The following is a 23581-nucleotide window of genomic DNA, read 5'->3' as shown; positions in this document are numbered from 1 at the left end:
AGGGGAGGGGAAATGAGCCCCTCCCCTCATTTGGTTAAAAATTTTGGAGGGGAGGGGAGCTAAAATTTAGCTCCCCTCCCCTCCCTCCCCCCATTTTGGCTCCCCTCCAAATTGGGGGTTTTTGGAGGGGAGCCAAAATTTTGGACCATTATGCCCTTATGATTTTTTTAATATTCCACTTCTACCCATAAAATATATTATTATAATATTTATTTCAAATAAAAAATATATTATCCTAAGTAAAAAAAATAAAAAATATATACATTATTATAATTAAAAATATATTATAAAAATTATTTAAAAATAAAAATTATTTAAATAAAAATTATAATATTATAAAATTAATTGTTTTTTATAAATATATTATTTATTAAATATATTTTAAAGCTGGAAAAAAAGATAGCCTAAAGAAAATAAAATTTCATTTTTCTTAGAGCATATAAAATTTGTTAATTTGATTATTTTAAATATATTATTATATTAATTAGAATGAAAAATTACTGTACCAATTTTTTAATACACATATTAACATGATAAGACTGAATTTTGATTAAATTATATAATTTAAATTAATATGTAAATTAATTTATATAATACATCAATAAAAAACATAAACTAATATATAAGGGTAAAATGGTAAATTGATTATTACTATCCCTCCCCTCCCCTCCTTGAACCAAACAAGGGATCATTAAATACCCTCCCCTCCCCTCCTTTTTAATCAAACCAAACAAGGTAAGGATGAAACCTCCCCTCCCCTTCCCTCCCTCCCCTCCCTCCCTCAAACCAAACAGGCCCTTAGGGCAACGTAGGGGGCAGCTTCCTCATGTGCGGCGTCATTTTCAGTCACTCGCCTCAGTGTCCTCTAGTCAAATGCACCATCCGATCTTTAATATAAATATTAATTTGATTTTAAATATAAGATTTTAATTTATTTTGTCTATCATATTTATTCATTTTCTGTTTAAAATAGTCCTCATTATCATGTTAAAAGTTCCATGAAATAATAATTTTAACTACTTCTCTGATCCTTAATATAAGATCTAATTGTTAAATTAATTTTGATCCTAAATATAAGACCTATTTATCATATTTATCAAATTTTTCTAAATTATCCCCATGGATACTCCATCAACCATAATCAAGTAAGTGAGGGAAGGAGGATATTAAAAAAGATATTATAGTGTTTTAAAAAGAACATGTCATATTTTATAATTAACTAACTTATCTAACTTTCTTAATCTAATCAAATTAGTTAAATGTGTCTTATATTAAGAATCGTAGGAGTAATACATATTATTAGTAATGATATTCTAAGAAGATAATATCTAATTATTACAAATAACTAATTTAACAAATTTTTTTAACCTACTCAAATTAATCAACTAGCTTTTATATTAATGATGGGAAGAAATAACTTCCTTCTCGTTTCTCTCTGCTTAAATATAATTGAAATAGTTATCAAACAATAAGCCAATGAAAGTTGGTGATCGATATAACGTTACTTGAAATTTAACAAAGCAACTCGGTTTTCCGTTAACTGTTTTATAGAAGTTACGGGCCCATTGCCCAAGTGACCCACTCTTTGGGCTTGAGTTAAGTGTGCGTATTTACACTAAAGGACCAGAAAACACATGCTCAATTTCTGACCCAGTATTTCAAAAAGAATCAATTTTCCGCGAGTCTCGTGAGCTTCGAAGTAAAAGCCTAAAAGGTCGAAGCCCCAGGAATTAACGTGGAAGTTTGATGTCAGATGTAAGCGTCACGTGAGGCGGGGGAACTTACTCACGGGGAAATGGTAACAGTGAGCAAGCCATGTGAAGATATTTTGTGGCATGTAGGGCTGACAATTTCCAATTAGTTTTGACGTCGAGAGCATCAGAATATGAAGTGAGGTGACTCCTATCGAGTGGAACCCAATTCACCCGAACTTCTTACTCATCTGGGACCATTTGCCCCCTTCCTCAAGTGAATTGAAGCCATTTCTCCAGTTAAGATTCTTTCTATATTGATTTTCATTTCACTTCATTTGCATCTTCTGTTACTTTTCTTAACGTGGTTCGATTGGGTAACATTATAGACCACCACCCAAATGTGAATGACTGCCCCACTAATGTTACTTGCAACTTCCCTTTTGCGTTTGCCAACGACCCGGCTTTGAGTTGGGTATCACGTTTCATTCCTTTTTTCCCCCTTTTCTAAAGTATAAGCGTCCTCTTATTAAAAGGAATCTTATTCGAGGTATTATTAGACAGTGAGTGTGAACACATCCCTCAACACAAATTCAAATATTGATTCATCACGCTGTGAAAGACTAGTTTTTTTTGCTAAATCTAATCCCTGTTGGTATCATTCCAAATATTTTCTTCCATCATCATATTCTCTTCTTCGAGTCCACCAGAGATTTGCCTTTTTAGTCTCAGGGTTAACTCTGGAATAGACTCCTACACTTTGTCAATAGCCATAAGCCTTCTTCTTCACGGTGGTTACGGGAAATTTCCCTCCAACTCTTCAGGGAAAAGTTTTGGGTTAAACTAGTGCAGGTGAATTTTGAAGTCCCATTTAGCCCCTCACATCAGATCGCCGATTATTTGGTGAGCTTGAAGCAATAATTGACGATGGCCGTCAACGCGGCTGTAATAAATAATGTGTAGCTACTGTCTACGACAGCAAGAGCAAATGGTAGGAATACAATTCAAAGATAGGGCCCATCTCATCTTTATTCCGAAGCTAACCACTCCTCATGCCTCAATTAACTTAACCCCGTCGAAATACATCTCATTCACACATGCGCCTCACATTAGAAACATAGGCACGCCAAAATAAACAATGTTGAAATCACTCACGGTCTTCACCTCTTCCTCATCAGGTTCCCCACAATCTCTTCAAATATCAGATGACAACCTCAAGAATTTGATTATGCCGTACTTAAGTGCAAGATTATCAGAAACCGCGAGGGGAACAAATGGGCAGAAACCACAAAATTTTCTGACATTTCTTTCATAATTATTACACATCAAAGGCTTGGGCATTGTAACAGTAATACGAGGAAGCTAAACGGCTCAATCTGTGTCTAGTTGTCTACAGATGGTTTGCATCTGCATAAACAGCAAGTGAAGGTAGAAATCTATCTTTAATGCAAACAGCCAAATGCTACGAAGCTATGTATGTTTATACTTGGAAACTGGACAGCCAAGTAACTTAGACGGGAGCTGTTCTGGCATCAGGGCCATTAGGGATAGAGGCCTCTTCCTCTGCTTCACCAGACATGTCTTCAAGCGATCTTCCTTTAGATTCCGGCACCAAGAACGTAAACAACAACCCCAAGAGGTTAACTACGCCCAGAGCTATAAGAGTCTTTCTCACCCCAAAGTCCTTCGCTGCATAAACAAAGCCAAAAGTACCCACTATAGCCCCAGCCTTGCCGGCTGCCGCTGAGATGCCATGGCAGGTTGACCTTAGCCTCGCCGGGAAAATCTCAGCCGGAACAACGAATGTGGTGGCATTCGGACCGAAATTGGCGAAGAAGAAGGTCAATGAGTACATCGCAACAAAACCAATCCTGTTGTGCTTCAAAGTCCAGTGATGATAAGGAATGGCCAAAGCAAACATGAACACAGTCATGAAGAAAAAGCCCTGCAATTGAATGGCAAACCTTCCAATCTTGTCTATAAGGGCCACTGTGAACCAGTAGCCGGGGACAGTGCTGCAAAGAGCTATGAGAGTCTGAGCTCTGCCAATTCTGTAAACTTCTTCAAAGGCACTCATGGTTTTAGCGTCTGGAATCCATCCAATCGCCGAGAAAATGTCTTTCTGGAACAGGTTCTGGCTGTAGAACGCTATGTCCAGAAGAAACCAAGTGCTGGTGGTTCCAAGCAAGTGAAGGCCGTGCCGACGAAGGAACTGCTTCGAGAACAACCCAAAATCATTCCCTCTCTGTCTCTCCACCTCCTCAACCTTCTCCTGTTCTGCTTCAATCTCAACCCGCAAAACTTTCGACATGTCTGAAGCAGCCTGCTTGGCATTCTTGGCCACCAAGGCAGTGTATCTAGCAGTCTCAGGCATCTTCATCCGCCAATAGTATGTGAGCAGAGCAGGTAAGGCACCAAACATCAAAATTATCCTCCAAGCATAATCAGCTTGAGGGACTGTGGATAAAAATCGATTTTCGTTATATGAAGGTGCAGGGTATCTAGCATTGAAAGCAGCAGCAACTATGATAGCAACCATGCCACCAGCTAAAATACCAAAACCTTGCATGGCAAAAACTGCAGCAATGAAAGCCCCTCGAGTCTTCTTGTTGGCATACTCAGACATGATGGTGGCTGAGAGAGGGTAGTCTCCACCAATGCCAAAGCCAAGCCAGAAACGGAAGAAGCAAAGTGTGGCCATGACAGCTTCGCGTTGCTTACCGAAAGAGAGGCCAGAGGCAATCGAACATATCACCATGAGCATAAGAGTCATACCATAAACACGTTTCCTTCCCATCTTGTCTCCGAGCCAGCCAAAAAAGAGTTGGCCTGAAAGGGTACCACAGAATGCAACTCCATTGATAGCAGACGAAACGTTGGAAGGAAGTGAGCCAGGTTTCTCAGAGAGTGGATCAAAGTAGTAGATGCGACCGATCAGTTTGGTCACAAGAGAAATGCAGAAGAGATCGTAGGCATCGGTGAAGAAACCCATGCCAGCGATCACAATCGCTGTGAAATGGTACCATTGTGTTTTTGCAAGATCAAGTGCATTAAGCACCTTAAGCTGATCTCCTGCCATAACTGTACCTTTTCTCACTTGTGTGCCTCCACCTGAAAAGTAAAAATATGAAAACCAGAGGAAGATGAGTAAATATACGAAAATAGGCTAGGGGAGAAAAGTCAAAGCGCGGGTTGGACCATGGAAGATGTGAAAGGAATTCAGACTTGAGGTTAAGGAATGAGGCGGTGACAGCAGGAAAAGGATAAGTAGTTATATGCTGCTCCCAGTGAATCAGAACACGAGAGGTTTCAAACTTGGGGGACCCCGCCACAGGGTCTGAAAATGACCAAACGAGGCAGAGCAAGTCTTCGGCCGAGTCAATGAAGTGACCAACCAAACCACAGCGGGAATGGAAATTATTATTATAATTAAATAGATAAATAACAGTACTATAAAAATCAAGGGTCTTCGTTCAGTGTTTCAGTACAATCTAAACCATTTAAAATCTAAATCTAATATAATATCTCAGATTTAAAAATTTTAATATATAATTTTTTCAATTAAAAAAAGTTAGTTATTATATTATAGTTATTTTAAATTCTGTATCTATTAAAATAAAATATTGATTAAAATATATAAAAATTTTAAATTTAATCTAAACCATTTAAAATCAATCTAAACTCCCAAAAATCAAAAGAACATCGCTGAAGTCGGAACACAAGGGCTCACTACTCGCTATCTGTTTTCCAGAGTTAAGTACAAATAGTCGACACAAACTTTCATCCCCCCCCCCCCCAATCAACACTTACTTTTGAAAATGAAAAACTCATGATTATTGGAATTTCCAAATATAAACATGCAGCTAAATCACATTTCACACGACTTAAGTGCATGATTTTAAAAATAATTTTACAAAAATAAATATATAAAAAAATTTATCTCGATTTGTAAAAAATATATTTGAAGACACTTTTATGTGAATGTGATGCCAAACACCTCCTTATAAGCATTGCAGATAGAACAAGACAAAAAGGGTCTCATCCCCATATAATAGCCATAGAAGATTAAGATAGAAAAGCTGTGGGAAACAAAGGAAAGCGATGCACTTGTAGCCGAGAGAAAAGTCGGAGGATACGAGACAGAAATAAAAAATATGCAAAGCTTACAGATATCACAGAACATATCTTCACATGGTAAAACAGAACCGGATATCATCATACCAACTGAAATTCAGATTCTGAGAGATGTTCAATGAAAAACCAAAAAGGAAAGCCAAGTAAACAAAGAACTTAAAAATCATAACAATAAAGCGTGAGAGGAATTTCAGAAAGACTCAATCACACGGCAAAAGATTGTCCTTTTAACAAATCTTGTTTAACCTTCTATTTCAAAAATAATATGTATCCTTGGAAAAGAAAATAGGAAGCTTGGAACTTTAGGAGAGTAGGCAAGAACAACATGATAGAGATGGAAAATTGAGGACGAAGTTATCAGCCCAACCCACTGTCAAGAAAGAGTAAATGAACCGAAAAAAATTGGGGGGGGGGGGGAACAGAGAGCAGTACATACCTGAGAGAGAGAGAACAAAGCGATTTCGCGCTTCGCTTTTGACGTTCAGAAGCTTACGGTGTACATGAACAGTGATGAGGAAAGAGAGTGGCAGAGCACAAGAACCGAAATGTTATGTATAGGAAATAGAGAGAACAACAGCGGGGAGAAGCCAGTGGGATTTTTGTATTAAGCGTTTTTGACAGGAAACAAAGAAAAAGATGAGAGGTGTGAGATGGAGAAAGAAACCGAGTGGGGAGGGAAAAGAAATGTTAAGGATGAAGCATGGAGGGCAGGTGAGGGGGCAAGGCTCCGTATTTAATGCGAACCATGGCCTGTTCGTGGTGAGTAACAATCTGAAGGAACAGAATCTCTTTTTAACTGCAGAATATTCTTGTTTTTCACATGCCGCCCTTTCTTTTTAGTTTTTAGCCTTCGTAATCTAATTTAACTTTCCTTTTTCTTCTAAAGACTCGTTCTTTTTATAAGAGTAATCAGATCTTCTCTTATCACGCCCCGTGAATATTCAAGTATATTCCTGAGGAGGTGTATTCAGATTCAGAGAAGCTTGCTATGGTTGAGAGAGTTTTCTATTTTGGAAAGATGTGTTGGGTTGCCTATTTTGAGAAAAGATATAATTGCTGTAGAGAGTTAATTCATCACTTAATTGTGGACATTGAAGGGTTTCTGTAAATATGCACATCAGCGCACCCTTATTATAAACCTACTCTAGTTATCATCCGTGGTCCAAAAATAATAGTTATAACAACAAAACTATATCATTAAATATATCTTGCTCTCCTTAGACCCAAGTTTATTTTTTATACTAAAAATTTAAGTCAATTGGGTCACAAGAACTCATTAGAACCAAGACATATCTCTATACTCAAAAAATATTTATAGAAATACTTACAAATTGTCTATCAACAAAGTTCTTATATCAATATTAGAATTTGAACTCACGGTTGTGTGAGTTATAAGCCGACTTTTTATTAACTAAATCAACTCTTTTTAAATTTTTTTTTTTTCTTATATGCCTGTGGCGTTGGGGTTGGTTGTTAGAGCGATAGCCTAGGCTTGTGTGTCAACACAAGACCCGCCCTGACATGCGTGGGCAGATTTCGAGCATCGTGACACCTTCGACCTACTCTTGCTCAAGACTTGTGTCAACCAGATAGGGTGAGTTATGGGTTAACCTTGCATTTTGATGTTCTGTCCCAAAAGGGAGAAGAAGGTGGTGGGGAGCTTCGTCCAGGCTTCCATGTGCCTGGAGGGTCCAATGATTTGAAGACGGAAGAAAATTCTAAACGTACTGAATATGACCCCCCCATCCACTACTAATGCACTTCGCAATAACCTTCCTTCCTTCAAGGGTCATTTGATTTGGGGATTCATATATGCTCTCATCCTGGGCTGTTAATGGGTATAGAATGGAATCAACTATACTCCGTCTTTGATATTCTCAAATTCATAGAAAAACATGTAACATTCTGCACATCATTGAAATTAATATGTACAATGAAATATAAAAGTACACTTTTCCAAATGCTCATCACAGGGCACCTTCATTCACTCGCACCAGAATTTAAGGAAGATTGCTAAGTGATTATTTAAATTTCTTTTAAAATAACAAAAATAAATTTCGTCATATTTAAAATAACAAATTACATCGAACTTAATACATATATAGGCGCGCACACATATGAGATTTTTTTGTTAGGACGTTCTTTTAATTGCACGACATTTTTAATTATCACAATATATTCCTTAATCTTATTTATAAGATATTTTAACATGTTTCACATTAATTGAGAAAAACTTTAAATCATATTAACTGTGTCTTAGAATATAACAAACATCTCTCGACTTTATTACTATTTAATATATATATTAAAAATAACAATTTATATTATAATAAATTATAATAAATGAATGACAGAATAATATATTCATGTTAAAAATTTAATAATGTGGCTTATAAATATGAATAAAAACATTTTTTCTCTTTATTTTAAATAGTATTAGAGGAATTTTTTTTATAACTTCTGGTCCTTTATATAAAAACTAGTTAAAAATTGAATTTAATTATAAATATAAAATTTCAATCCACTTTACTTCTAATATTTATCTTTTTCTTCTTAAATAATTCATATAATAATAGTACATGTTAAATAATTTTCTTTAAGAGACAATTTCAATACAAAATGCACATGATTAGTAAATTATACATTTATTTATTATAACTAACTAACTAATCTAATTAATTTTTTAATTTTCATAAATTAATTATTTAACTTTTATATTCCATTAAGCATGAAGTAGTATTATAAAAAATTAGCTGACTTAAACCTAAGAGCTGACCCGGGGGCAAATTTTACGAATCAAAACTTAAAGGCTAAAGTATATATTTGATCCTTTAACTTCATGTAAGGTTTTAGTTTAATTTCTTAACTTAAAAAAAATACTTTTAATCCTTTAATCCTAAAATTATTAGTCTTAAATGATGCTTTTTTTGTAACAATTATAGTTATTCTGAATATTAAACTTAATATATTAGCATTTAGTATTGTTTTATTAGTATTCAAAAGCTTAATATTATTATTTTTGTTAATAGTTTTAATGGCAGAGGACTAAAAATTTATTTTTTAAAATTAAGGAATCAAAATAAAACCTTATATAAAATTAAAAGACTAAAAATATACTTTAACAAGACTCAAAAGTAGTTTTAAAAAAAAAGTGCCGGTGTCTTCTATTGGTGCGTTGTAATATAGAACGCTATTGTCGTGTCGTAACATGCGACACAAGGCATTTTGAGAGGAAAAATGTATATGATAAGTTAGTTTATAAATTTAGGAGTTATTTGACCAATCTGTCAAATGGCTTATAGATATTTGTCATAACTCTTGACCAATATGACTTATGCGTCAAAATTTTTTTTTTTATAAAAAAACATGATTATAAAAACACTTAAAATTTACTTATGTTTTGTACAGAAGTAGCTTTTTAGAATTAAAAGACATTTTTATTCTTACATTTATGTTGTTCTTTTGCTTTTTTCTATATATTTTTTATGCTTTCCAGTCAATTTTTAGTTATTTATTTTTAATATTTTCTTACATGAAAATAATTTTTATAATATTTTTATTTTTAATATTTACATAAATTATGTAAAATATATCATCTAATTAATTATGTAATATTATTTGATTAAAAAAATTTCATATTACTATGATTTCTCATTTAAATATATTTTATTCATTAAATACAAATTTTTTATTATAATAATTTAAAGGCTAAAGTATATATTTGGTCCTTTAACTTTATGTAAGATTTTAGTTTGGTCCCTTAATTTTAAAAAAAGTATACTTTTAATCCTTTAATCTCAAAATTATTAGTTTTAAATGATAATTTTTTATAATAGCTATGGTTGTTTGGAATATTAAACTTAATATGTTAGTATTTAGTAATGTTTTATTAGTATTCAAAAGCTCAATATCATCATTTTTTTGTTAACAGTTTTAGGATTAGATGACTAAAAGTTTACTTTTTAAAGTTAAGAGATCAAAATGAAACCTTGTATAAAGGACTAAAAGTATACTTTAGCCTAATTTAAAATTATTATATTTTGTAAATTTATATTTTTAATATTTTTTATTATTTAATAAAAATCATCATTCTACAAACTAAACTTACTCATTCAATCATAATCCAAATAACTTTTTAATTTTACAAGTTACTTTTTATAAAAGTGAATCTAAATATAAATCACATTACTCAATTATAATTTTTATTCAATATGATTTTTTTAAAAATCAGTTTAAAAATAAGTTGCTTTTTCTAATTTATTTGCACATCCTTTCACTGTTCTTACTCTTTGGTTCTAACAACCACCCAAGTATTTTTTTATTATTTTTTTTAAGACAACAAAGATATACTTTTTGACATCTTAAACAAAAATATTATGAGAACAGAACATAATCCTAGTACACTAATGTCAGATACGGGAAGAAATATGAATTTTTTTTTTTTTTTTTGCCAACAGAAAGAAACATGAATTTGACCGGCACTAAAAGGGAACAGTCAACGGGTCAGCGAGCAGGTGAAAAGAACCTTAATTATGGAGAGTGTGAAAGCAAGGGAGCCCCCGTACCTAAAATTTGTGAGTAACGTGCTTGCTAGTGGCGTCCCACCCCATCCTTTCTTCTTTTTTTCATATTTACTGTACTATTTTGTGATGTGACCATCTTTATGGTATCGTCTCTTCATTATTTTCTTGTCCTTTTCTAGTTTCAATCTCACGCCATCCATCCCCTCCTCACTTCCTTATCTTTTAAAATTTAATATTTTGCCGGTAATGACACTAAGCCTGTTTCAGATTAGGGCTGACAAAATTAACGTTTACTTTGATTGATTTTTGCAAATTAGAGTGGGGACAACAGTTAATTAACGATGTAATATAATTTAGGTTTAGATGAACTTTTATAAAAACAATAGCCTAACTAACAAAAATTTGCTTGAATGATATCAGAATTTTCTTTTTAAAATGTCAAAAGCTAAAAAAATAAAAAAGGAAAAAATTTGTTTTAATTTGAATTTTTTTTAGCTTAAAGTCAGTTGCTCCAAAAATAATTTTTCATCCAATTAGCTTTTTTTAATATCATTAATATCACTTGCGCCTCTTATGCATTTGTGGGAGAGATCAGAATGGACCCCGACTATTATTATTATTATTATCATCATCAGAGAGAGGACGGGCACTCCAATATCTATCTTCAGAGTGTGTTGACCCGTTTGGGCAGCCTACTTTGACTTTGAATGCGACTGCGTTGTACTGCGGGCAGCCTATCCTGTAACCGTTTTCTTTTTTAAAATAATAAATAAATTTCATGCATATCATTTAATAGATGGCCTTACAACTTACAAGAAAACCTCGCTGGATGAACTCCGTGGATTCTCAAACGAAACAATACTCCATGCTTTTCCAGCGATATATGAAAAGAGTTTTATCTAAACTTACATAAAATATATTTATAAAATTTTTTTACTGTCCTGCCAAACAGGACTTAAGCCTGTAGAACACGAAACCACAAGAAGTTTTGAACTCCACCACTCTGATAACATATAGAGTAGTACTTCCTCCGCTTTTATTTATAAGTTTTAAATTTGAAAAGAGGTATAGTTTATTATATAAGCTTTAATTTGAGATTTATCTTAACATTTAATGTATTTTTTATTTTGTCCTTAATTATTTATTCTCTCTCATTTGTTATACTCTCCCTCATCACATTTCTCCACACATCTTCTTTCATCATTTTTCTTATTTATTATAAGGATATATTTGAAAATAAATTTATATTTTTAACTTATTTATTGTTTTAAACTAATTTTAACTATTAGTTTATTATTCGTAAATTAATTATTTAAAACTTAAAATAAGAAGAGTATTTTATTTTGGTTCTGGATATAAAGTTTTATTATCCCCAAAGATTACGCGCTTGTGTGTTTCTCTGTTTCTATATACAAAGAGAGAGTGAAATTCTCAGTCCAAATCTTAATCTGCATATAAGGCTCTTGTTTTTCCCCTTTTTAAAGACAAAGCTATAAAAATAACCCATATGAGAAATAAAAACTAATGATGAAAACTTATCTTTTAGATCCTACTTCCATTGTAATTTAATTCTCAATTCATGACTCGGTATTTTTTGTTCTTATAGTTTTGATCCACTCATAACGTGAATCTTGAGTTTTAACTCACCGCAACTCATTTCTGATAATTTTGACTATTTACAACTTTAGTTTCTGAATTTTATGGGATATATAACTTTATTTTCTAAAATATATATAGGAATTAATATTTTAAATTTTTAAACTATAAAGATTGAGTTGTATTAAATCAAAATTTACAGATTAAGTTGTAAGAAGTTAAAATTTAAAATTTCAAAACTATACTAAAAAAAAAGGATAAATTTTCTGAAGAGTATTTCTTTTTATTTATTTTACACACACCGATCCCTTACCCATGGGAAGGGCCTTTCACACTCATCATCACGCCCAACCTACAGTGAAAATCCGCTCTGCGTCTGGGATTCGACCTCGGAACCTGCAAGTGATGCCATCAACCCCTTTGGCTTTGGGTTGCGTATATATTTGGAAAAATTATAATAAGATTTTAAAAAATAATTATAAAATAAGTCTTAAAAACTTATTTTTTATTCTGAAACTTATTATTGCTGTTTAAATTGTTATTAAAATTTTTTAATAATTATCTATATTTCTTGAAATCTTATTCCCATTCTCCTTGTATACTTTGGCTGCCACTTTAACAAAAGTAGGAAAGCAAAAGATTCGTCACGGGTTTGCTAGCCACCAGAGCTTGGCTAACATTTCACGCAACAGTTCTTGTCAGTACATTATCAATGGTGCTAGCTTTTCAACTTTAGTCCATTCACTTGTGGGCGCTAAATTTCTCAACAAATGAAAACCAATTACCCATTTGATCCGTCCACACCCCCAAAACCAGTTTATCCTTCTCCAATACTCCCATCACCAAGCAAAATTCTGCTCTCTGATGTGGACCCACAACCCCCAAATCAAAGAAGCTCATTCATACATGTTGCCATGCAAATTTATATTCTGCTTTTTGTTGTATCTTGGTATTGTAAAATTTGCTATGGAAAATAGGTAAGTATAATAACTAGCTACTTGCAGTATGTCAACACTTGAACGAAAAAACAGAGTCAAAACTTGAAATTATAAATATTCTAAACTTCAGCTTACCTTTTACACAAATGCAGTTTTAAATCCCTCGAAACTAACAAATATCACAACGTATCACTATGGAAGCCCTCACATTGAAATCATGCTTAAAATACTTGGTAGGTTCATCTCTAAACACCGCAGAGGTATTCACACTAAAACTTCGAATAAGCGGTGCTGTTCAAATAAACTGAATAGTTTTCTTGTTCCAGGCTTTAGAAATAACATACTTCCAAGAGACACTTCTCATAGGAGTTTTAAGACCTTGACGCTAATTAGGATTCTTTCTTGGAAACCCATCCTTCAATTCTTGAACTTCTGCCTTCTGCCTAGTAATGGATCAAAGTCATAGGCCTTTCGTCTTGTATGTTGTATGGTCCTTGGGTGAATTTGCTGATGATAAGTGCTGCTTGCCATGTCTGATTCTGATTGGGTTGTCATACAACTAAATTGAATCACATTCATGAATTCCCATCCTGTATTATAACATGCATTTATACATAAAAGTGTAAGATTAGGGTCTTAGCACATGATAAATACGGTAATAACGAGACATTAATTAAATTTTGAACAAAGAAAAGAGAAAACAGGAGTCAACACGAGCACGAAAGAGTGAGGTTGGCTGCATTAGATTAGGGTGTCATCGTTCTACCCTGTTCAACCTTTGTGGGGACTCCATTTTCACAGGAATCTCACTCCTTTTATTGACTTCGTAAACTCAATCCCTGCAAAACTACTTACCTTTGTTGGGAAATATATGTATATAAAACGTAACGATCGACGACCCATAAAAATTCTTCAAAATTTTAATATGTGATTTGAAACCCGCTTGCTTACATACATTTTTATGAAACTTCAGAGCCATTGAAGAGGACGCTCTTCCGGGCTCAGCAAAAATATAATAGGAAGCTTTACTTTTGAGATGGGATCCCTATCATTATGTACATATCTATTTCTTTTTTTGTTTACTTCAAGCAACGACATAATATCACCTTAATAGTGGACTTGGTGGAGATTAGTCATGCGGCAACAATGATACATAGTGGAGAAAGGACCGTGTGATTTGAAACACAAACCCAGAAAATAGAAAAGTCTCAGCTTTGGCAACTGAGGAAGACGAAGTGGAGAGGCAATGATGATAGCTACCAACCCATTGAGTTCAATTTCAAGTTCCAAACCCAATTTTGGTGGTGCCCTTCTCAAGACATATAATCAGTAATAGTTGACTAAAGTCACAAACCTACCACTGGGGTGTACCTAATAACTAAGTGCCCTCTACCTAATTACCATTGTTGGTGCCCTTTATTCAGGTTGTGCCATTTAGATGAACCTTAATTATGAAACAAAACGATCTTCAAAAGGATACCTCGATCAGTCTGATTCATACAACATCGTTTTATTTAGCTTAAAAGTGTTACATTCACATTTTAGTTATGAATGTGATGTTAAACAAATAAGCCAATCAAGTTTACTGCTCCCCTTGTCAGTTTTCTATTAGTAGTTTCTTCAACAACAAAATGACACATCCCCTGTCATTTTAATCCTCCTCGTTCTATTCAATTATTTTCTTGTGCAGTTCTATTTGTTCATTAATACCTAAATTCGACTCTTAGCTTCATTTTGAGACCTGAGACAGGGGAATATGACAAATTATAAAATCATATAAAAATATTAACACAACTGAAGATCAAAATTAAGCTCTTTAGATGCCATTTTTTGCAAAGAAAAAAAGTTTTGCTGCAAAAATGCCCTTTCTAGGGATCCCCCATTGGCATTGGCCGTCCATCGTAAAATAGTCACTGATGAGATTTCCAATCGCCAATAATAGACTGTCGGTGCTTGCATGTTTTTATTAAACGCCAAATTATTTTTGCCCATCCATTTTTTTTTGAATAAAATCATTCAAGGACCTTCGCCCTTTTCTGATATTTCAAAATTTATGATCTCTAATTGTAATTAATATTCATTTTCGTGGTTTGCAATCGTTATTTTCCCGTCATATTATTTGAAAAATCTCATCATCACCTCGCGGGCTGGCTAACTCAGGTGGTGGGGTAATAAACCACATCGTTTCGTTTGTTTTCCTAATGGTCTACTTCGGCTGTGTTAGGCCCGGTTTACTGGGCCCATGGCCCAAGAGTGTGAAAGTAACAACATCCCTATGTATTAACCCCAAAAAAAAAAAAGATATGAAACGTAAAGAGTGACATTTCTATAGGAAAATAATAAGAAATATGACATAAAATCCCTAACCACCAAGGTTGAGATTTCAATCTTGTTGATGCAAGCGACTATATTGAAAGAGCTATCTGATATGAAAGAGCTATCTCATATACGAGCTTGAAAACATTAGAATCTAATCCCACAAAAACTCCCTCTCAAGAGATGATAATCTAAAAACACTGCAAGAAAAATGGTAAAATTATCTCAAAAATCAAAATATTAAATAAATATGGTTCAAGCCGTGCATTCGTGGCGGTAGAATTTGCTAAAATTAGGGACAACCGTGTGGCTCGAGTTTACTTGTCAATCTGGTTCATCAATTCCTATATTTTTACAATCGCTGGCTTGTTTTTGGCAGCGAGCTGGAAACACGCTTGTGTGTGTGTGTGTGTTTCTTTTTTTGGGGGAGGGAGTAGTCTGGATTAAAATTTTGTAAAATCTGTTGGCGTTAATACAATTTTTAATTTTTTTAATTTGTTTTTAGTCTATCAAGTTTTAAATTTTAAATTTTGGTCTCCCAAATTTCTTTTCATTTAAAAGATTTGTTCCTATAATTCAATAAAAGCTTAAAACATTTTGCCTCTTGAGGAACCAAAACTTATAATTTAAAACTTGAGAGACTGAAATCAAAATGAGGATAAATTTAAAAAACCAAGGATTATAGGTTCCATGGATTTTAATTGCAGAAATTTTCACCCGCATCAGAAAATTAAAAAGTCCACGTCCTAAAACAAAATTCCCCAATTAGTAACACCCATTACCCAATTTACACAGATCAAATATGAAAGGAGAAACAAGAAACAAACTTGGACATACATAGCTAGGCACACACCGTAAGTATTGCCTGAGAGAGTTGAAGCATCTCAAAGCAAATATATAAGACATATATCTACATGCATCATTATTACCGATCACACTTGAGCTAAGCCAACCCGCCACTAAAAATTTTCACGATCTACTTAACTTGAACCTCTTTTAATAAACACACACTGGGGCGAACCCCCATTAAACTGGAACTGTCCTGCCAGTCGCAGCTTGCCCAGTTCGCACCACACCTTCTTCACCATCATCGTTCTCCCCACTCAACTCCTCCAGTGATTTGCCTTTTGATTCTGGGACCAAGAAGGTGAACAACATCCCAACGAAGTTGATCACAGCAAGCATTATCAGAGAGTATCGAATCCCAATTCCTGGAGGGTACCCTTCGTCAGTCTTTGTAGGGTCTCTGCTCTGTGCCGCATATAAGAAACCAAAAGCACCCACAATCGCTCCCGCTTTTCCTGCAGCAGCTGATATTCCGTGACATGTAGACCTTAGCCTTGCTGGGAAAATCTCTGCAGGCACAACGAATGTGGTGGCATTTGGACCAAAGTTGGCGAAGAAGAAGGTGAGGGAGTACATCACAACGAACCCGATTCGGTGGGACTCTAAGGTCCAGTGATGGTATGGTATGCCCAGGGCCAACATGAAGACCGTCATGAAGAAGAAACCCATCAATTGGATGGCGAAACGGCCCATGTAATCAATTAATGCCACTGTGAACCAGTAACCCGGCACGGTACTGCACAGAGCTATGAGTGTCTGAGCTCTTGAAATCTTGTAAACTTCATGAATTGCGTTCATTTCTTTTGCAGGAGGGATCCATCCGATTGCAGAGAAAATGTCCTTCTGGAAAAGGTTCTGACTGTAGAAGGCGATATCCAATAAGAACCAGGTACTAGTGGTTCCCAGCAAATGCAGCCCATGGCGCTTGAGAAATTCCTTGCTGAACAAGCCGAATTTATTGGATTCATTCTCAGCCGCATGCCTATTGACCTTCTCCTCGTCAACCTCAAGTTCGACTTGCAAAACTTTTGACATATCTGTAGTTGCTTGTTTCACATTCCTGGCGACAAGAGCAGTGTACCGGGCTGTCTCTGGCATTTTCATTCGCCAATAGTAGGTGAGAACAGCAGGTAGTGCACCAAACATTAAAACGATGCGCCAAACGTAGTCCAATTCAGGCACGATGGAACCTGCTGGGTCTTCCTCGTAGGTAGGAAGCTTGTACTTATGGTCAAATGCAGCTGAGACAATCAAAGAAACAATCCCTCCAGCCAAGATGCCAAAACCTTGCATGGCAAAGACTGCAGCTATAAAAGCCCCACGAGTCTTCTTGTTGGCATATTCGGACATGATTGTGGCTGAAAGAGGATAGTCCCCTCCGATTCCAAAACCGAGCCAGAATCGGAAGAAACAAAGTGTGGCTATAACAGCCTTTGCGCTGGAGCCAAAAGAGAGGCCTGAGGCAATGGAGCAGACGACCATGAGAATAAGAGTGATACCATAGACCTTCTTTCTGCCCATTTTGTCGCCGAGCCAACCGAAGAATAGCTGGCCCGCCAGAGTGCCACAAAGGGCGACACCAGTCACAGAAGCTGAAACACTGGGCGGCAGAGTTCCCGGCTTTGGTTTGGTAAGATCGGTGTAATATAATCGCCCCAGCAACTTAGTGATGAGGGAGATGCAGAAAAGATCATATGCATCCGTGAAGAAGCCCATCCCGGCAATCACAATCGCTGTGAAGTGGTACCATTGGGTCTTGGCTAAATCAAGCGCAGTAAGTACTCCCAATTGCTCCCCCGCCATCTTAGAGAAGACTCAAAAGGTCTCCTGCATATGAAAACCAGTAATAAGAATCACAGACTATATGCTAGATAACCCCTTGCTAATATTTTTCCCAAACACGTTACGTACTATATGGAAGAGTCATTTTGTTAGCTACGTGACTTGAAAGAATAACTTATGCTCGAGGTTTGGAAGAAATTTAATCAGCAAACGTCGATCGACCCTTATCTAAGGATGACGCATCAACTATTCCTGCCTTGAGACTATTTTATTATTTATATATGAAAAAAAAAGGTCCATAGTCAATGGCGGAACAAAGTTGACTAACTCTAACTAATTGGAAAATCCTGTTTGGTAAGAAGTATTAAAAATGAAATATATGAATTTGGGTTGCAATTAGAAAAATTATTAAAATAGTATTTAGTATAAATAATTACTTGTTGTATGAGATTAAGTAAACCCATAGAGGTAGGATTGGGGAATACTACCTCTCCTCATGATATTCCCCAATCCCAAATATGTAGATTTGACTAATCCCATATAACAAGTAATCTCTGATGCTAGGCACTCTTTTGATAGATTTTTTTCAATCTCAATCCCAATTCCTATTTTTCAATGCTTTCTACTAAACACAGCCTATGAGTTCAGCGTCGTGACGTCTGTATCAACAAAGACTAGGACTTCAACTTTCGAGTAATTTCACTGCAATCACCCAGAAGACCTAACAAATTGAAAATCAAGTGGCTGGGACTAACAGATGGTTTTCCAGAATAGGATTTATTTTCCTTTTACTGAACGGTCCCATGCACATCGATACAAAGAAAACAAACCAAAGCGAAAAGACAGAGAGAAAAGGACACAAACTGTAGGCCTCCCTCGCCGGGGAGAAGACTTGACTGGCAAAATTTGCCAGGGTGCAAAAGAAATAAAAATTGAAGGGGACTGAAAAACGAAGACAAGAGAAATAAGGCAAAACCTCTGGAATCGATTCATTACCCAAAACTGCCAGCTAAAATAGGCGGAACTGAAAATCAAATAAAGATGAGCAAGGACTTCAGAGACTAAACCATGAAATCAGGTTCAAAAGATATGAGTAGTGGGACCCACTAACTAATGAATGTAACAGTGATCTATGAGAACCCAGAAAATTGAAAGCTTAAGAAGTGCGGCCATCTTCCCACTTCCACTTCGAGAAAAGAATCCTCTTTTAAGGTTCCTGTTATCACATGATCATCATATATTGTATAGCAAAACAAAAAACGCAGTGAGAAAGAGAGAGAGGACCTGGTGTTGGAGGTTGCGGAAGACGAGGAGGGATGAAAGGAAAGAGAGGAAGGGGAAGGAGTATATATAGGGCAAAGGGGGACTCATGTGTCAGCGGTATCTAGGGGTATATGCCCTCATTCATTTGGGTCAACGTCCTTCTCTCTCTCTCTCTAATTATATCGACCGAATATGTGTAAGTTAACGGCCTGATTTATCTTTCGATTTTTAGTTGTTGTGCCACCTCCGGTTGTTTTCATAATATTCTTATATGAGATGAATATTGAATAACAGTTTTCTGCCAAAGAATATTGAATAACTCGATCGTCATAAAAATTGAATACAATAATAATATTATAAATGCATATTATTTGAGTTGATTAAATTGCTTTGGCACAAAAAAAATTAGGTAATGTTCCATGATAAAACTAGCTTCATTCCAGAAAGTGTTCTCGTTTGTTAATAGGAAAAATGGAAGATGCTAATAGATATATAGCCGGATTCTCTCGGAAATAAGATCAAGATCGTGAACTTCCTAAGAATTCTCTTATGAAGATCATAGGGATTATTTCCCAGTACATGATTCACCACCACCACCACCATCATATCATATATAAGAATTTCATCGAAGTCTGTTTATTTACGTACCCCGCACCTCAAAATTAAATCAAAGAAAAACGCCTGAATTTTTTATGTTATATATATATATATATATTTATATGAGACTTCTGAGTTGTGACTATAAAAAAAATTAAATGTAAGTTTATTAAATACGTAACGGGTCTATATATTATTAACTGAAACATTGCCTTCTAAGGCACGTGACGCGAAAATTTTTGAAATATAATCAGAATAATGGAATATATCTTCGAGAAACCTTAATTTGAGTTATAAGAATGTTCAAAATTTTAATCCAAACAGATTATACAAAATTGAAGTGGAACCCAGATTATTGTTTTATAGAAGGGTGATCCTTTTTTCTGGGAAAATAAACGAAAAAAGAAGAGCGAATTTTTCCCTACCAATTTGGCTATTATAAAAATGGTTTTTGCATGTGGCAATTTTTAACTCACAAATAGAATGGTTTTTGTGCTTGAGGGGAATAAATTGACGGACCCCGCGACTGACATCTGTTACCACATCAGCATCTCACCCTCCACATCATTCTTCTCAGAGTTTTTCCAATTTCAAATCTTGAATGGCTGCGAAATATTTTATTATATTCTACTTCTTTGGTTATGATCTAATTATTGAGTTGATTTAGTCCTAACTATAATACCTATTTCTTATTTTTATCAATTTTTTCTAAATTACTTTTATAGATACTCCTGTAACCATAATCAAATAAAAGAGGAAAGGAGGACATTAAGAAAAATGATTATAGTGTTTTAGAAAAAATATGCTATATTTTTTTATAATTAATTAACTTATCTAACTTTCTTAATATAATTAAATTAGTTAAATAGGTCTTATATTAAAGATTATTTTTATTTCTTCCTGCTTCCCGCCAACATTTTGAGCCAATTCAATTCAATAACCTCTGTAATAACCCATAGTTTATGGGGAATCTAGATCACCAGAAATCCGAGTAAATAAACTTATATTATTCAACCCAACATGCATGCATGATAAACTTATCCCGCTGATCATTGTTCACGCTCTATTAACATTTAAAGAAATAGCAATAATAAAATATCATGCTCTCTTTATTTTTTTAATATAAGAGTTGGTTAATTAATTTAATGCTATTAAATAAATAAATTAGTTTAGTTATTTATAATAAATTTGGGTTTTTTAAATATTTATTTTAATCATGTGGATTATAAGTTTATAACTACTCTTAATATAAAAATTCTTTACCTTAATAAAAATCTTTTACCAAGCAGGGAATACGTTGAAAAAATTTGTAAATTTTTTTTAAAAAAATTAACATCCTATATTTAAAATTAAAATAAATTTCTTGTGTTGCTTCTATAGGATGAAAGATAGTAATTTTTGGGTTGTGATGCCATTTTCCCATATGGAATTTTTAGTCGGTAGCGCCAATACGCAATATTAATTTTAATTTAATTCAATAAATAGGCCCTTAGTACTGACAGCGAAGCAGTACATGAAATATGCACGACAGGTCGGCTTGATTGTGCGCATTCACACGCTAGGCTGTTCCTCTGCAGATGAACCAGTCAAGTTACAGCATCTGGTTTATGGACGCTCGGTGCTTACGATGATGGCTCACTTCTTTTTAATTAATACCACTTACATTATTCTTTTTATATTTAATATCTGATAATATTTTAAACAGACCTCTAATATAAGAATATTTGAGCCTAGCGGAAAAAAAAATCTTACAGAATTTGAAATAAATTGCATTTTTCATAAGTTGTCATCGATGTTGATAAATTTTTATTCTTGCCGACCCGTTTTTTTTTAAAAAAATTTCCTTTAAACTATATCGTTGAGAATTTTGGAATCGCAGCTAAAAGAAGTCAACGATTTCATAACGAGGGGTACTTTTATTTTTCAAATATTGCATGTATACTGTTTCGACTCGCATCATCATGATCCTTTAGCAACCAATTTTTGTTGGCGCCATATATATATATATATATATATATATATATATAGAGTAATGTTAGTTTACGGAAGACCATGTTTATTTTATTTGCATTTGGTATAATATTCTCCCTCCATATTTAATGTAATAGTTATTTAACTGATGTGAGTAGATTAAGAAATTAAATAAATTAGCAATACAATGATGTACCGTGATTATATTATATTTTAGTTTATAAATTACATAAATTAGTTTGAAAAATGAAAAATACTAAATTCAATCCCTCAACTAATTCTGATATTAAGAGAGGGAGAAAATATTACTGTTAATATTAATAATGATTAGTGAGTAAATTAATAAGAAAAAGAGAAACAAAACAATGATTAATAATGCCACACACTAAGCTTAGTTAGCACATCCAGATGCGTAACGGCCAGGACTGTCGCTGTATCATCACTCGTCAGCAGTGTCGTCAGCCATCACGGGCATTTCCTCTGACCCGCGCCCAAGTCCCCAAGTTGCCCCATTTGTTACCGGTTTGCTGTCTTTCTCCAATCTTCCCTCTCCTTTACCTTTCAGATTTGCCCCTCAATTTTTTATTGTGTTGCACAAAGAAAAAACTATCATTCATTATTCATTACAAAACGTCTCAGCCAATACCTCGTTTACAAGCTGTCTTGTCAGAACAAAGAAGATCAAAAAGAGGGGATGGAGGGCAAATGCCCCAACCAAAAGAGCTCATCCCCTTGCAACAAGATTTGGCAAGCCAATCAGCCACCAAATTACAAGATGTAGGAGTGTGATCTAAAGAAAAGTCAGCATTAGACTTAAACAAAACTTGTAAATCATTAACCAAATTATTTACTTGCCACTCAGGACACGAAGCCTTTCCATTAACTGCCGGTACCAGCTGCAGACAATCCCACTCCATCTGCACTTTTTCCAAGTTACAGCGAAATCTGGAGAGCTCCGGCCTCACTTCCAAAAGCTAAATTAGCTTCACCTGAAACAGCAGAAAAGTCCACAACCTGCCAAAAGAATCCGAAGGACAAAACCGTTTCATGCTTACATTCAACTCAGGCCCCTTTTGTCTTTCTCTTCTGCAGATGGACGCTCCGCCTCCAAGTTGTCGACTGCTCATGCGCTATATATGCTTTGGTAATTGGATAAACAAAGCGATGGAATTAAGCAATCAACTTTATTTCTTTAAAAAAAAAAAAATCATCCATGGATCTTACTAGCTCATCATCGCAGTACATGGATTGCTTTTTTTTTTTAAACAATTGAATAAAAGGTGAGCACAATATACTGAACTCTTTGAAGGTCAAATCAAACTGAAATTAAGATGGAACGCGCACAGATAAGAAAAAGATGATCTCTTGTGGTGTCTAGAAAGTGTAAAAACATCTGGGGTGACGTCGAGAAAGGAAATCATCAGCAAAGTTTAATTGGTATTACTGAATTAGACCTATTGAAATTAGTAGAATGGCAAAATTATCCTTAAATAAAACTATGTGTTTGAGTTTAAAAAAATTGATGAAATACCCAAAATTTCTCATCTCATTTGCTAAGTAATTAAGATTTTTTAAAAAGATTTAGTCACCTTCAATTAACTTCTTTAATCCACCAGATCAAGTTAAAGACTTAATTCACAAAAGGCAGCAAGATCCAATAAAGAGAAATATTCTTTGATTCTAAATATAAGATCCATTTTACAGTATAAATTACACTATAAAATAGATCTTATATTTAGGACCGGAATAATATAATATAAGGTTGAGGGTTCTACTCTTGCCATCATATGAGTGCGTGAGTTTGGATGTGTATATGTTAAAGTTGCCCGTCGTGGGAAAAAAAAATCAAGAGAAACAAGAATCAAGCAACTATATGCGACAAATCTTTATTCAATATAATTGAGTAGCACCCAAAGTGATACAA

General features: G+C 34.4%; 2 protein-coding genes across 5 annotated transcripts; both read right to left on the bottom strand.

The window, feature by feature from the left end:
- Positions 1-2966: 2966 nt before the first annotated feature.
- Positions 2967-6530, bottom strand: LOC114751168 (inorganic phosphate transporter 1-4-like). 2 transcript variants are annotated; one of them, XM_028939826.1, is made up of 2 exons: positions 6235-6530; positions 2967-4804 (listed from the first exon to the last, which is right to left on the bottom strand). In XM_028939826.1, the coding sequence occupies exon 2, from the start codon at positions 4768-4770 to the stop codon at positions 3202-3204; it is 1569 nt and encodes a 522-aa protein (XP_028795659.1). In that variant the 5' UTR covers positions 4771-4804; positions 6235-6530; the 3' UTR covers positions 2967-3201. The 2 variants fall into 2 exon arrangements, with proteins under 2 accessions (XP_028795659.1, XP_028795658.1); XM_028939825.1 differs by having other exon boundaries at positions 2967-4802; positions 6262-6530.
- A 9415-nt stretch (positions 6531-15945) lies between these two features.
- On the bottom strand, positions 15946-19028 carry LOC114751170 (probable inorganic phosphate transporter 1-3). 3 transcript variants are annotated; one of them, XM_028939828.1, is made up of 2 exons: positions 18823-19028; positions 15946-17871 (listed from the first exon to the last, which is right to left on the bottom strand). In XM_028939828.1, the coding sequence occupies exon 2, from the start codon at positions 17845-17847 to the stop codon at positions 16225-16227; it is 1623 nt and encodes a 540-aa protein (XP_028795661.1). In that variant the 5' UTR covers positions 17848-17871; positions 18823-19028; the 3' UTR covers positions 15946-16224. The 3 variants fall into 3 exon arrangements, with proteins under 3 accessions (XP_028795661.1, XP_028795663.1, XP_028795664.1); XM_028939830.1 differs by having other exon boundaries at positions 18894-19028; XM_028939831.1 differs by lacking the exon at positions 18823-19028 and adding an exon at positions 18539-18543 and having other exon boundaries at positions 15946-17858.
- Positions 19029-23581: the final 4553 nt, after the last annotated feature.

This window comes from Neltuma alba, unplaced genomic scaffold (genome assembly GCF_004799145.2).
Source record: "Neltuma alba isolate B1F8T4 unplaced genomic scaffold, ASM479914v2 tig00006779_pilon, whole genome shotgun sequence".
Classification (NCBI taxonomy): Eukaryota; Viridiplantae; Streptophyta; class Magnoliopsida; order Fabales; family Fabaceae; genus Neltuma; species Neltuma alba.
Note: the sequence above shows the minus strand (reverse complement) of the source record. Positions and strands in the feature narration are given on the sequence as shown.